Source organism: Arvicola amphibius, chromosome 6 (assembly GCF_903992535.2).
Source record: "Arvicola amphibius chromosome 6, mArvAmp1.2, whole genome shotgun sequence".
Taxonomy (NCBI): domain Eukaryota; kingdom Metazoa; phylum Chordata; class Mammalia; order Rodentia; family Cricetidae; genus Arvicola; species Arvicola amphibius.
Genome location: NC_052052.2, coordinates 94,889,731 through 94,902,934, shown reverse-complemented (window position 1 = coordinate 94,902,934; position 13,204 = coordinate 94,889,731). Strand labels below are relative to the sequence as shown.

The 13,204-nt window shown below is 39.0% G+C and overlaps 1 protein-coding gene across 3 annotated transcripts in view; it reads right to left on the bottom strand.

Annotated features, from left to right (window-relative positions):
* The window catches only part of Nebl (nebulette), a 348,833-nt gene that overhangs the window by 91,418 nt on the left and 244,211 nt on the right, over positions 1 to 13,204 (bottom strand). Inside the window, exons 5-8 of one of the 3 annotated variants that reach the window (XM_038334492.1) lie at positions 11,709 to 11,850; positions 9,449 to 9,536; positions 9,283 to 9,354; positions 1,649 to 1,753 (exon numbers count right to left, since the gene is read on the bottom strand). The exons of the other annotated variants lie outside the window; for them this stretch is intronic. Of the exons in view, the coding sequence (XP_038190420.1) occupies positions 1,649 to 1,753; positions 9,283 to 9,354; positions 9,449 to 9,529 (258 nt within the window). The 5' untranslated portion in view covers positions 9,530 to 9,536; positions 11,709 to 11,850. The remainder of the gene's footprint in view (positions 1 to 1,648; positions 1,754 to 9,282; positions 9,355 to 9,448; positions 9,537 to 11,708; positions 11,851 to 13,204) is intronic. 3 annotated transcript variants of the gene reach the window in all.

The following is a 13,204-nucleotide window of genomic DNA, read 5'->3' as shown; positions in this document are numbered from 1 at the left end:
AGATTAAATCCTCTAAACTTATACAATTAAATAATAATAATAATATAATAATAATAATAATAATAGAAGTGTAAATTATGGAATTGTCATTAAATCCTCTAAACTTACATAATTAAATAACAATAATAATAATAATAACAACTATAGGAGAAGTGGTCCTTTATTAAAACCTTCTTGGCTTTCTTTGGCCACAGTAGAAGGTAGAGGCTCATTTACCTCGAGTGTGTGTGTGTGTGTGTGTGTGTGTGTGTGTCTGTATGTCTCTGTATGTTTGTGCACATGTCTGTGTGATTGTGTGTGTTTGTGCATGTGTTTGTAGATGTGTTTATGTATGTGTCTATGTGTGTCTGCATGTGTATGTCTCTGTGTGTTTGTGTGCATTTCTGTGTGGCTGTGTGTGTGAGAGTTTGTGTGTGTGTGCATGTTTGTGCATGTGTTTGTGTCTCTGTGTGTTTGTGTGTATGTGTTTGTGTATGTGTTTTTGTGTCTGCATCTGTATATCTGTGTGTGTGTTTGTGTGTGTGTGTGTGTGTGTGTGTGTGTCTTTAGCCTGCACTGATTATAAACAAGCTCTAACATTACTTGAGAAGACAAACAGCCAGTCATCATTTCCTCTGGGGAAAATTAGCTTTTAGGGACTACGATAGGTCACCACTATGCAGTTAACTTCTTCAAGAAAATTAATCAATCATAAATTGAGAACAGCAAGAATTTCTCTCTACACGATAAATAATGTAGCTAACACAAGGGAAAAGCAACGTTTCTTCCTGCTCTGTGGATGAGGCCTCGGGAAACCTCCCCAGTCAGAGTTGCTTTGGGTGTTGATTGATGGAGCCTATCCTTCATAGGCCTTTTGTCCCCCAGCTAAAGATGCTGGTAATAATGACAGAAAATGGACTAGTTTTCTCAAAATTGTTCCACATTACTAGATAATCCTGAGCGTGGCACATTTATCTCTTTCTAACACAACTTACAAAACACTAGAGGTCAGTCATTTGCAATGCTGCTTTATTCGTTCTCTTTTTCAAGTCCATTCACAGACTAATGCAAATCCTCAGCCTGGAGATTATGACATGGTGCTTCAGGATCCATTGTGGACTGTGGAACCAAATGCTGGCAGGAGAGGCTGTGCGGCTTTTCAGCTGGAAATAGTGTTTCCTTCACTCTGCCTTCCTAAACATTACCTCTCTCCAGCTGAGTCTTAGCCCACTCAAAAAGAGTTCATTTAAAATTATTGATCCAAGATGGCATGCTTGATGGATTTAGCTAACAAATTTACTTACTTCCAATATGGTATTCAATTATCTACCCCGAAAATATGTCCGTTAGGAAACGAATAACTTGAAAATTCTAAAATTAGCCATGCTGCCAGAATTTTCTCCTACATGAATAAAAATATTTATTTTCAAGAGTAATTCTACATAAAGCATAACTACAGTCAAAATACACATATACCGTATAAATATACACCAGTGAACTATAGTAAAATCGATGTACACATAGTAACTTGGTTCATAGTTAAATAATTTAGATATGGCCAGTATTAAGTGTTTCTTTCAAAATTTTTCTTCAACTTTAATATAAATTTTTATCATTATAAACCCAAGAAGGAAAGCCATAATCCATTTGACAGCTCTTCAGACTTTACCTCAGAAATAAAAGCACCAATGTTTTTTACATGGTTTAGCATAGGCGTATCAGTCACAAAGGTGCACTTGTCCTTGGACTTTTTATACTCTTCTTTATAATGGATCTGAAAAAGAGAATAATTAACACAAGGGGAAAGAACCAAGTGTAGTAACTTTTCTTAACAGAAAGTTAAACTACTCAAGTCTACTTGATGAAGTAAAGACTGAAATCAAATAATCAAATGAAGGTATCTGGTCCAGGGCTGCACAGGCGATGAGACGCTGTGAGGGGGATTTGTGCTTTCAATATGAAAGCGTCAGTCATCATCAAGTCTCAATGCTGGGGGCCTAGGGGAGTGACTCCGTGGGTGAAGGGTCTTGTTCGGCAAGTGTGGGGACCAGAACTCAAATCTCCAGAACCTAGGGAAAAGCCAGAGAAGTGGCTCAAGCATCTGCAACTCCAGCACTTCTGCAAGGAAGGCAGAGAGGACAGAATCACCAGGAGCTCATGGACCAGAGGGTGGATTAAGAGAAGATCCTTCCTAAAATCAAGGTGGAATGACCCATAGTCAACCTTGTCCTCTGACTTGACACACCTGCCTACACTTACACACACAAATGTGCACATATATATCACTCACAGATATTCTCTCTCTCCCTCTCCCTCTCCCTCTCTCTCTCTCTCTCCCTCTCTCTCTCCCCCTCTCTCTCTCTCTCTCTCTCTCTCTCTCTCTCTCTCTCTCTCTCTCTCTCTCTCACACACACACACACACACAGATCAAACATGGCCATATTAGCCACACAGTCTGTGGCTTGAGACAGCTGCCTACCTGAAAATCTTGAGTTGTTGGGGAAGAAACTAAACACATGGATGTTACTTTTAGCATTGTTACCTTTACAGGTTGGAGCAGATAAGGAGATTAAACTATTCCTAAAATCCAACTTCCCCAATTTATCAGCACCTATTGTCTCCCTCCCATCCATCCCTGCCAAGAGTGCAGGAGATACAGATCATTCCAGAATATCACTGTGCTAAAAGCGGGCAGATCCACCAGAGAAAGTCTTCAAGGGGCTTAGCTGAGCATGCTCAGTTTTCTCAAATTCACCGGTAAAATGAAATCACTTGCAGCTTCTTCGGGAGAAGCAGCACTCTTCTTCTGTGGGGGTTATATCCCACATGATACACAAGCTCAAAAAATATCAGGAAATATGGAGAAGGGTCAGCAGCGTCTTCCTGTTATGTTAATTGCTGCACGATCTAAAAATTGGTTGAGGCAGATTTCAAAGAATTCACGAGGATGGAAGTAATTTGCTGAAATTTATATCTTTTTGTAATAAAGTCATGTTTATCTACACAAGACTATAAATACCTATGCTGGAAAAATGTCTCAATTCACATGATAAATTATATGGTCTTCCTAATTATGATTCAGATGTGATGTTTTCTTGTACCCACTACCCAGCTCTTAAGAGGGCATGATTAATATTGATGTAATGGACTAACATTCCATGGAGATTTTACCATATGCAAATCTGATTTGAGGGGCCATACCTGACCTGAGGTGGAAACAGATACAAATACACTAAGTAGTTTCAAAATTCTCTATTTCACTGCTGTGTCTCATAGATATTAATGCCTACCATATTAAACACTTGCTTTATTCATGAAATCAACAGGAGAACATATTTATCTTATCTGAGCCCTAAATTACATTTTTCTTCTCAAAGATTAGCCATAATTTAAGGTTCCTGCAAATCTTTCTCCTCAGTCACTAGTAATTAAATCGTTAATGGCAGGATGATAAATACCAGGCTATTTTGATCATAGGGGAAAAAAGTATCCCTGTTATATAATTAAGTGTGAGAAAAAAAATAGCCTATCATTAGGCTTAAGTTTGGCTCATTATTTTTATCTTCTGCCACCATCTTTCCGTCAGGATCACATTCTTCACCACAGTGCTCTGTGCTTATGGCTAGAGGCCCTCTGATAGCGCCTGGCAGGGGCTAGATGCTGAGGACAGGCCCCGGGGATACGGGTGAAGTATTTACTTCCTTTGTTCTGCAGGCAAATAGTTCAGCCTTGACTGTGAAGCTTCATGTCCTTCTTTGATCTTTATTAAAAGTTGGATGCATTTGCACTTTAAATTCAAGTTGCATTTGAAAACTTAACGTAATTTGCCTATTGCTATTCATATTATAAAATATATTACAAGTCACTCACACACAGAGAGATACACACACACACACACAAACACAGAGATACACACACAAATACACACACAAACTGTGATTGGGTCTGGGTTTCTAATGAGTTTGTGTGTATAATTTCCAAAGAGTTTGCCTACAATTCATAATGAATTCCATAATATGCATTTAATAAGTAAATATTTGTAAGCTTTTAAATAATTAACTCTATTACATATTTGCAATATTCCTATGCTGGTGTTATAGGAAGTAATAAACAGATGATAACAATACCAATTAACCATACAAAGTTTCATTCAGATATAGATCACCAACAGATGACCATTTATAATCTTGTCTACAGGAAATAATATAAGATTGGCTTCATCTATATTGGTGAGATTCCCATCTATACCCCTTCACTCCTAACACACAGACCTGAATGGAATTCAACCTCAATCCCAAAGGATGAACTGGTCAAAATGAGGCACAGTTGTACCATTTTCTTTGGTCCCTGATCAACCAGGGAGGGTGTCGGGACAAAGAAACAATAGGTCCATCACAAGAAACTCAATGCAACTTCCCAGGAAAGCTCCTAACATTCTGGGCTGACAGGGGAAGCTCTGCACAGTCCCCTGACATGGCATGATTCTGTCTTTTCTCCCCCAGTCACAAGGCAGCAGCAATGATGTCATTAGGTAATAAGCCAGAACACTGATGAGGGCAGAACAGGAGACAAGAACCAGGAAGAATGTAAATGGTTACTGTACGGAGATGGAACCACCTACACCAAACTTTATATTGGAGAGAACATGATATCCCCTGCATTCAGCTCTTGCTGTTACTTGCCAACCTCTGTCTCATAGAAAACACACAATCCCAGCATATTTTCAAATTAAAGACAAAAGTAGGCAAAGTTGATGGTTGATGGTTTCATGGTGAATAAGATGTCCCAAACATTTACTTTACCCCTTGGCTTTTCCCACAATGTTGCCACTAAAATTAGAGGGAAATTAGTACAGAGTTGCTTCCTGTTCCTGCCCATGGCTCTTTAGATGAGTGCAAGATTGGCTAATGGCTCTCAGTGGATGACAGATGTGAAACTGTTTGTGAATTTTTTTCACATGCACGCTTATCTAGAAAGTCTTTGCACAAATGAAATTACATCCGTTGAATGTAAACCTTGAGAGAAAAAGCTACAGTCTGATCACAGCGTGTGACCAGGCAGGTCAGGACCAAGGTCACTCTCTAAGGTTTTCTAATACACTCTGGGCTTTCTCTGGAGGAGCAGCATTGGGATTTAATGTCTTCAGCATTGGAAGGATTTGTCCACAGCAAACAAGTTCATTTGTCTGAAAAATTTGTCCCTGCTCTCATGCAGGTGAACACCCTGCAATCTTTGAAATAAAATATTGTATTAGGCTGCATACTGAATTAGACTGAAGCCTAATTTGGTCTACACAAGGCTCATTCTTCCTCACTTAAATGAAATCTACCAAGGATTCTTTTTGCCCAAATTTTTTTTATGCCTACCTGTCTGAAAGTTGCTAGATCCATGATTCTGGGTACCCGATCTAGAAGACAAATCTATTGATATGTAGAATTGATGAGGTGTTTGAAAACCAAGATCAACTACCAGAGAATTTAGTTAGGGAAACAGAAAGTGTTGAAGGCGTAAAGGGAAAGAAGAGGCTGCCTGGGAGGCTAGACACCCTTCAGGGCAGAGATGTGGGCTGTACTGAGGAGGAAAATCCATGATGTGAGCAGTTCAAATGCAAAGCAGAAACTAGATGAGAAAGACAAGAAAAGAAGAAAGACCTGGAAAGAAGGGAAGGGGGCGATGGGGACAGGAAAGAAAATGCTTTAGACGGACTCCCAAAAAGAAGTCACTTGACGTGAAAACCTGACATTTCTCTCTGTGGAGGGTCCACGCAGTGCAGGCTCCCAGGACTGACCCCCAGCCCACAAGCCAGTCTCACTTAACATTTCTCCATCATGTCTTAGAGGTACCTAGATATCGCACTGTCTCCAGGGCTTCCAAGGACCACCACCCTCTCTCTCAGAGTGAAATGGCAAGCTCAAGAGATGAGTCTAGGACACTCGCAGAGGATGAGAAATGCAGGAAGAGGTTATTCAATCCGTCCCTCACAAGCTTACAATCATTGGAACGCCTATAAAAAACACCAGGCCTAAGCTATCAGCCACAGGTCAGAAGTCAGCACTGGAGATGACTGCTGTCCACAGGTCCATGAAACTCGAATCAGCCTTATGAGGAGCACGGGGAGCGAAACTAAATGTCATTTCATTCAGAGTCCTGGGCAACCCACAGCTACACTGACGGACGTGGTTCTAATTGTGACTCTACTATGAAGATGTATGAGGCTCGAAGAAACCCAAAGAGAAATTGGCCCAATGGGGGGTGTATAAAAGAACCCTGTGCAAAGAAACCCATGGCCCCCACACAAGTGTTGGAAATAAAGCAGACCAGAAGGTGACTGCTTGCTCCACTTGAACCTTGAACCCACCAGTGCTAGGCACATGTCTTAAACCGTCACTCAATTTCCAGTTTGCACTGTGAGTTAGGACACATACATCCTAAACGGAGGCGTGCTGTACGTAACAAGATAAAAGTGTGTGTGGAATGCCTATCATACATGCGCCAAAAGGAAAGCTATCAGGATGGCCAAGACTTGAAGGTCACCCTGATCTTGTTTCCATCCCAGGGCACTTGCCAGCTGAGTGACTTTATCTCCAGCATATAAGGGTTTCTTCAGACTTTACCGTGCATGGCTCTGCTACTCCAGCAAACACCATGCAAACTCACTCCGTGACAAAGCAAAATAAAATTGCCCTCAAAAAACAGGAAGCCGCAAGGAAACACAGATGCCCCTCCAGGACACAATGGATTATAAAGCCCCACCAAATCATCTGAAGGTTCTTATTTTATGATGGCTGGAGAGTGGTGCCCTAGGTTAAATGTGAGGGACCAATCTAGCCCTGCATAATTAGAAACACTACACAATATATGCTTAAGCCTATATTTGGTGTGATATAACATCCATTTATATATGTGTGTGTGAGAGAGAGTGTGTATACATATACATATATATGTATGTATGTATGTATATATATATATATATATATAAACTCTGTGCAACTATATAGAGGAGATCAAATTTTCAAATTTGAAATTGTATTGATTCAAAAGAAAAGGAATTTCAGATATAAGCTGATTTCTTCCCCATAAAAATACTGATGTCATTGAATAAGAACAATTAACTTTTACTAAGTCATACTTAACTATAACTTCTAGCAACATAAACACCTAATTTAGCTTGCTATTGATTTGTTTGTTTGCTTGTTTATTTATCTATTTATTTTGCCGTTGAGGGACTTTCAAGTACTAGACAGACACACTGGTGCTCAACCATATCCTCAGCCTTGACCATTTGGTTTTAAAATGATTGGGTAAACCCTTCCTTTAATCTTTATTCTGGGAATCAGTATAATTTTTCAGAATCTTTATTAATCATGTAAAAATCCCAGAAACTAAGTGAGTATCTTACAAAATAGAGAATTCTGTGATGAAATAAATAGAACATGAGCACAATCCAGGCACAACTTAAGGGACAATAATTGTGTTCTAAATATTTAAGGAGCACAGACATTTTGCCGTGAAACATAAATCTATAATAAGCACAAATCTCTCCCTTGTGTTTGATTTCACCTAAAGGGGAGAGGAGCAGCATGGCGTCTGCACTCACAAATTGATAAAAAAAAAAAAAAAGGCACTGTGTCTCCTGCTAGAAGGTTCCTACGTCGCCAATAAGTCATCCTCCCCCAAAACAATAAATCACCTACCTAATTAAAGCTACAGTCCAGCAATAATTGCACTTAATAAAAACAGCAAAGGTGGAAGAGGTACCGCCGCTAGAGCTGGGTTTTAAATGATGACTTTGCTGTTACTAATGTTAGCATAAGAGATCATAATAAGCTTTACATGGGTATCCATGATAAGAGATAACAGCCGAGCAAAGAGAAAGGGCTTCGTGTTCACCTCCCTGTTTTAATCTCTATGTGCCTCCATCCCCTTGCTTTTAAAATGGGGGAAATAGGAGACCCAACAGCACGAGGTACAACACCCGGCCCATCAGTCCTAACTGCCGCTGGTGTCAAGGTCATTGCTGTCATTGTCACTTTCTTATTAGTGCCGTTTACGAAGAATTTTCACATGTGTTAAGTAACTTATGGTTATTACTAAGCAATAGCACAAATAAATGTTACTTTACAATTTAAGTGCATCCCATCATGTCAGGAATATGGGAGAAGTGTGCGCGTTTCCGCTGACTATCAAACGTGGTAAAAGAGATGTAAAAGTTACATATGGAGCGGCTTAGAGTAGCTAGCATCTATGCAGTCATCACAGTAACATAAAGAATAGATGCAGCATTTCCAATGTGCATCTCACCTTAGAATTACAAACATCATACTAACATTTCCATAGTTATTTATTGTTGATTTGACTCAGGCCAGTTGGTCTTGGAGAACTGGCCAATAAATGACCCTACTGACCAGGAAACAAACTCTGCATATTAAAGACAACATATATATATATGTTTTTCACTCACTCCAGAATGCAGGCACAAAAACACCTCATTTCATAGAACTCCATGTTTTTTTTTCTGCCAGCAATTCTCTTATATTGTTTATGAGGACATGGGGGGGGGGCTCTCATTCCTAGTGAGAAATAGTCTTCTTATGCATTTAGAATTCTATTTATGTACTTAAAATGTATGTGTACATGTTTACATTAAATAACTCTAGGATATCCTTGGAATACCGTATAAACTAGCTTCAGTTCCTAGAAACAAAAATCACAACAAAATGTTCCTATTCATACTATCATGTGAACCAGGGTTTTTAATGTGCAGTTCCATTAACACACATACACACACAGACACACACACACACACACACACACCCTATATTGCAAAGAAATGTTAGGTGCAATTAAAAGTACATGCATTTTCATGATTTGGAAAAATATTGCATTTGACAGAAATTTTGAAAGATCCTCAGAAAATTAAGCTTCATTCATTTAGAAGAAGGTCTTCTGTTTTGAAAATCATTCACTTAGGGGTCCCTTCCAAGATCAATCCTGCTACTTTTAAAGTCTAGGGAGTTCTCATACAGTATGAGTTTAACTTCAGCACCATGCAAACCAGGGTGAGTGTAAAATTTAGATGAGACAGGACCTGGATTAGGAATGAGGACAATGGCTACAGCAGAAGTTTCCTGCTGATATGACTTTGGGGAAACCACCAAACATGTCTGTACTTAGTTCTATGATCTAGAGAATGACTGTGCTCTAACAGATGACCTCAGGGTTTTCTCTCCAGCCCCATGGCTCTGCACACAGCCATTCCCTGTGAACAAAGCAAATAAGACAAAACTCTGTAAAGCCACTCACGTCACTAATGAGCTCGGTGCACTTTTTGGCCAGTTCCATGCTTAGGTCTTCAATAACAGGCTTCAGAAATACCTATGGAAAATAAAGGAGAGAGAGAGGACCGGTTTTTTCTCCTTGTCTGTTAGAGGACTACTTTCTGCTCTTAATCAAATTCTTTCTCACTCACCGTGTCCTCCTGCTTTTCTTCCTCCTCCACTTTTTCCTCTTTGGTCTCATCTTTTACATCCTCAAACACGGGCACCTTCATTTTGACCCTATCAAAATATTAATGCTTTACAATTTGCTGTGCCTTTTCATGGCCCACCACACTCTTGTGCTCCGAAGTCACTGGGGCACTGGAAGCAACAGGCTTGCCAGACTTTGTCCCTGGCTCGTGTCACTCACTCTCCTTATCTCAATGGTGTGTCAGAGAACACCGAGGATGCTTGGGGTCTGCTGGTCCAGCCTCAGCAGTGAAGACTTGCATCTTTTGAGACAAAGCTCAGGTTGACAAACTTAAAATCAGCATATTTGGATAATTTAAGACAGAAAATGTTTGTATACTTCACTAACTCGATTCATTTTTTAAAAATGGCTTAAAGAGAACTGGAATAGTCTAGAAATCCACTCAGCTATAACACCCAAGATAACGTGGCCTAAAGCCTGCTATCTCAAAAATTTCTCAACTTGTTCTAAATAAAGCTTTCTCTGGAATGTCAGGCATGGCTCTGTTTCCACAGAGAGAATCTGCTCCATTCAAACTCATTTCATTAGCTTAAATTAAATGTTTTATGAGATTTTTAACATGCTTCTCCCATCCCCCAAAACTACTCACTTCATATTAGCTTATTAGAGGCTAATAATTTATTATAAAAAGCCCTTTGAACCACTTCAAAGAATCTATTCTGAGTTAATTATGACTGTTAATCTCAAATTAGGGAATACTGCATCACATTAATTGTAAACATCATTAAACACGAGAAGTTGAAGTTAATATATGTTGATATTTTATTTAAGACTTCTAGAAACATCGCTACTTCAAAAATAATCATCCTCTTTGCATTTTTTTCATTGTGTGAATTTTTTCAAAATTACTAGTCATTTTATTTTTAATCTCACTGTCTTCCACACTTGGAAAACTGAGAAATTAAGCAACCATAGTTGTTGTGTGGCCTATCTCACTAAGTACTAGTTAAGTAAATTTTCTCACCGCAAACCCTTTGTTGTCAAGTCAAGCAATTCTAAACATCCATCACTCATCATGTGCTAATCCAGCTGTTTAAATTTTAGTGTAAATTTGGTTTTTTTAAAATATTATAGCTTATCAGTGATCAATGTTAGGAAAAACCCTATGGTGACTAATTAAGCTAATTATATAAAATATATCTTTATCCAAAATAACACATCATTCTAAATAACCAAGTATAATACATTTTTGATATGTATCTACTTTTAAATTTATTTTAATGAACTATTATAACATTTTTCAAATAGAAAGAATAAAAACCACTGAAGCTAACCACAGCTGATATCTATATAACCCACTGATTGTCTACTGAGATAGAATAGTCATTCTGAAGCTCCCGAGAATGACTTACATTTTACACTTTAACTATTGAATATGTATTTATGTACTTATTCTTATAAATTTTTAAAGAAAAATGCCCCAGCCTTGCTATACTGAAAATTCTAATGAGAAAGCCAGTCTTTCTAATGAGAAAGACATCATAAACAGATTATTTCTCAAATTATTTTCCAAAGGGCAAAAAATACTTAAAAATGGTTGCTAAAAGGAAAGACAATGTTCTAAAACAAATCTCTTCCATTCTAGACCTGCTGGGAAGTGCCACGTAGCACAGTGACTCATGCAGGGATCTGTGATGACCACCAATCAAAAGCCCTCCTCAGTTTGCTAAAGGTCTCATTTCCCAAACATGAATCTGCTCTACCTCATCTCACCCCGTCTATTCTGCCTACCACTGTCTCTTAAGAGCATCTGCTACCTTCAGTGAAATGTGACCGAGCCGCGGCACTGCTACATCTGGCCGTCTTCTACTCGAGCTGTTGGTTTTTCTTGTGAAACAGTTCTGGATAGAGGTCAAATTAAAGGCATCGCAGACACCACTTAACCAGCAAAATGCCAAAAAGAAATTGTCCTCAGAATGCTAAATTAGCAAACCTTAGACAACTAATAGCCATGTCCCAGCAGCCTACAGGAAATTCTTGTGCATTCAGCTCGTCCACAAGGAGAAAGTATAAACTATAACTGTCTCCCTCACACACTCTCCCAGAAGACTATACTGATGTTCTGTAGACTCTACTGCGCTACCTTCAAGGACAAATTACTTTCTATGGATGATTCATTTCTGGAAATGTTCCCTGCAAACCTCTAAAAGCATATATTTTTAAAAAAAAAAATCCTACTGCCAAAGCTGCCCAAATTGCACCTGTTAGCTTCCACTTCCGATGACAATGCTCATGCTGCATTTGGTGATGTCTGTTTCCATGGTGAATAGCCTACATGAGTCTTGAGCAGGGTCCCTTCTCGTTTTCAACCATGCTCTGAGTTCTTATTCACTCTTTACTGGGCTGCAAGAAAACAATCAGTCAAACCTTAATGCACAAAAGTTTCAAAGACACAACCAAACACACACAATATGAACACTTTTGTTTCTTTTGAGAGGTTGGGATTAGAATTTTAAAATCACACGGATCCTTAGTAAATCTTTAGGAGCTCAGCTTATATTCCCAGATATTTTGGTCGATAGGAGCAAGAGAATCACAAGTTCAAGGCCAGACCGAACTACAGAGCTAGTTTCAAAGCCAGCCTGGGCAATTTAGTGAGACCTTGTCTTAAAATAAACATAAAAAGTAAAAAGATGGCTAAGAACACATGTGGGTTATTATCGAGTTGGCTTGGTTTCTACAAGTAGGTGTATTGCTGTGTAAGACGCTCAGTTGGGACCCAGTGCAAAAAACTAACACAAACCCCCACCCAGTGTTCTTTCTTCACAGAGGACACACTTAGGGCCAAGAACAACTAACGATGTGCTATGACGGAGCACTGGTCCAGAACCTAACTGGAGCCCTGCTTCTTGCACAATGACACTGTTGTGCTGGTTCTTTGCCTGGTGAAGGAGATACAGTGTCGAATAAAACATACCCTGGAAGGAAATTAAAAAAAATTCAAAATTTGCTGGGTGAACTCTTTAATGGACTTTCTGGCAAGCCACATACATCATGACTTTTGATTTAATACATCTTCTTTTCCTTCACATATGAGTATAATATAAAATTCATGTCACGTTTCCTCTAAAAATTTTAAGCCCTGATTTTTATCATAGCCAAGCTTTCCTGCCAATAGGGCTAAAATATGACTTGGGGGAATTAAAAAAGTATTCTTTGTATAGGTAGCGATTATGTTTCAAAAATACCTATCCTTCCCCACCCCACCCCCCGCTTAAAACCTAGTTTAATGTTGTATACTAATACACACTTTAACTAGGGGGTACCCCCAAAGGAATATCTCAACAATTGCTAAGCCCTTGTCTATTTTTATACACTTCACTGATATTATCTACAGTTCTACTTTGGTCCTTTCTCCACAAAGTGATACAGAATGAGACCAGCACAGGAGATCACATTCCTCATGGTGAAACCACGGAATTCCAAATCTGGCTCGACCATGCCTTCTATAGCAAATCCTTTAATCCTTTCCTGCCTCCAATTTGGCAAAAATTAAAATGACACTTTAATAAAAGGAAATCACTTGAACTTCCAATCACTCTGTAAATGTACACAGTTATAAGACGAGCAGAGTTATAAAAGGGTCTTATCCTCCCAAAGGATAAAGAGGGGCATCCCAGGGCCCTCAGCGGGAAGAAAGAGCTGATTTGTGTAATCAGAATTTTGATGTCTGCTGAACTCCAAACAGCTTGATGTT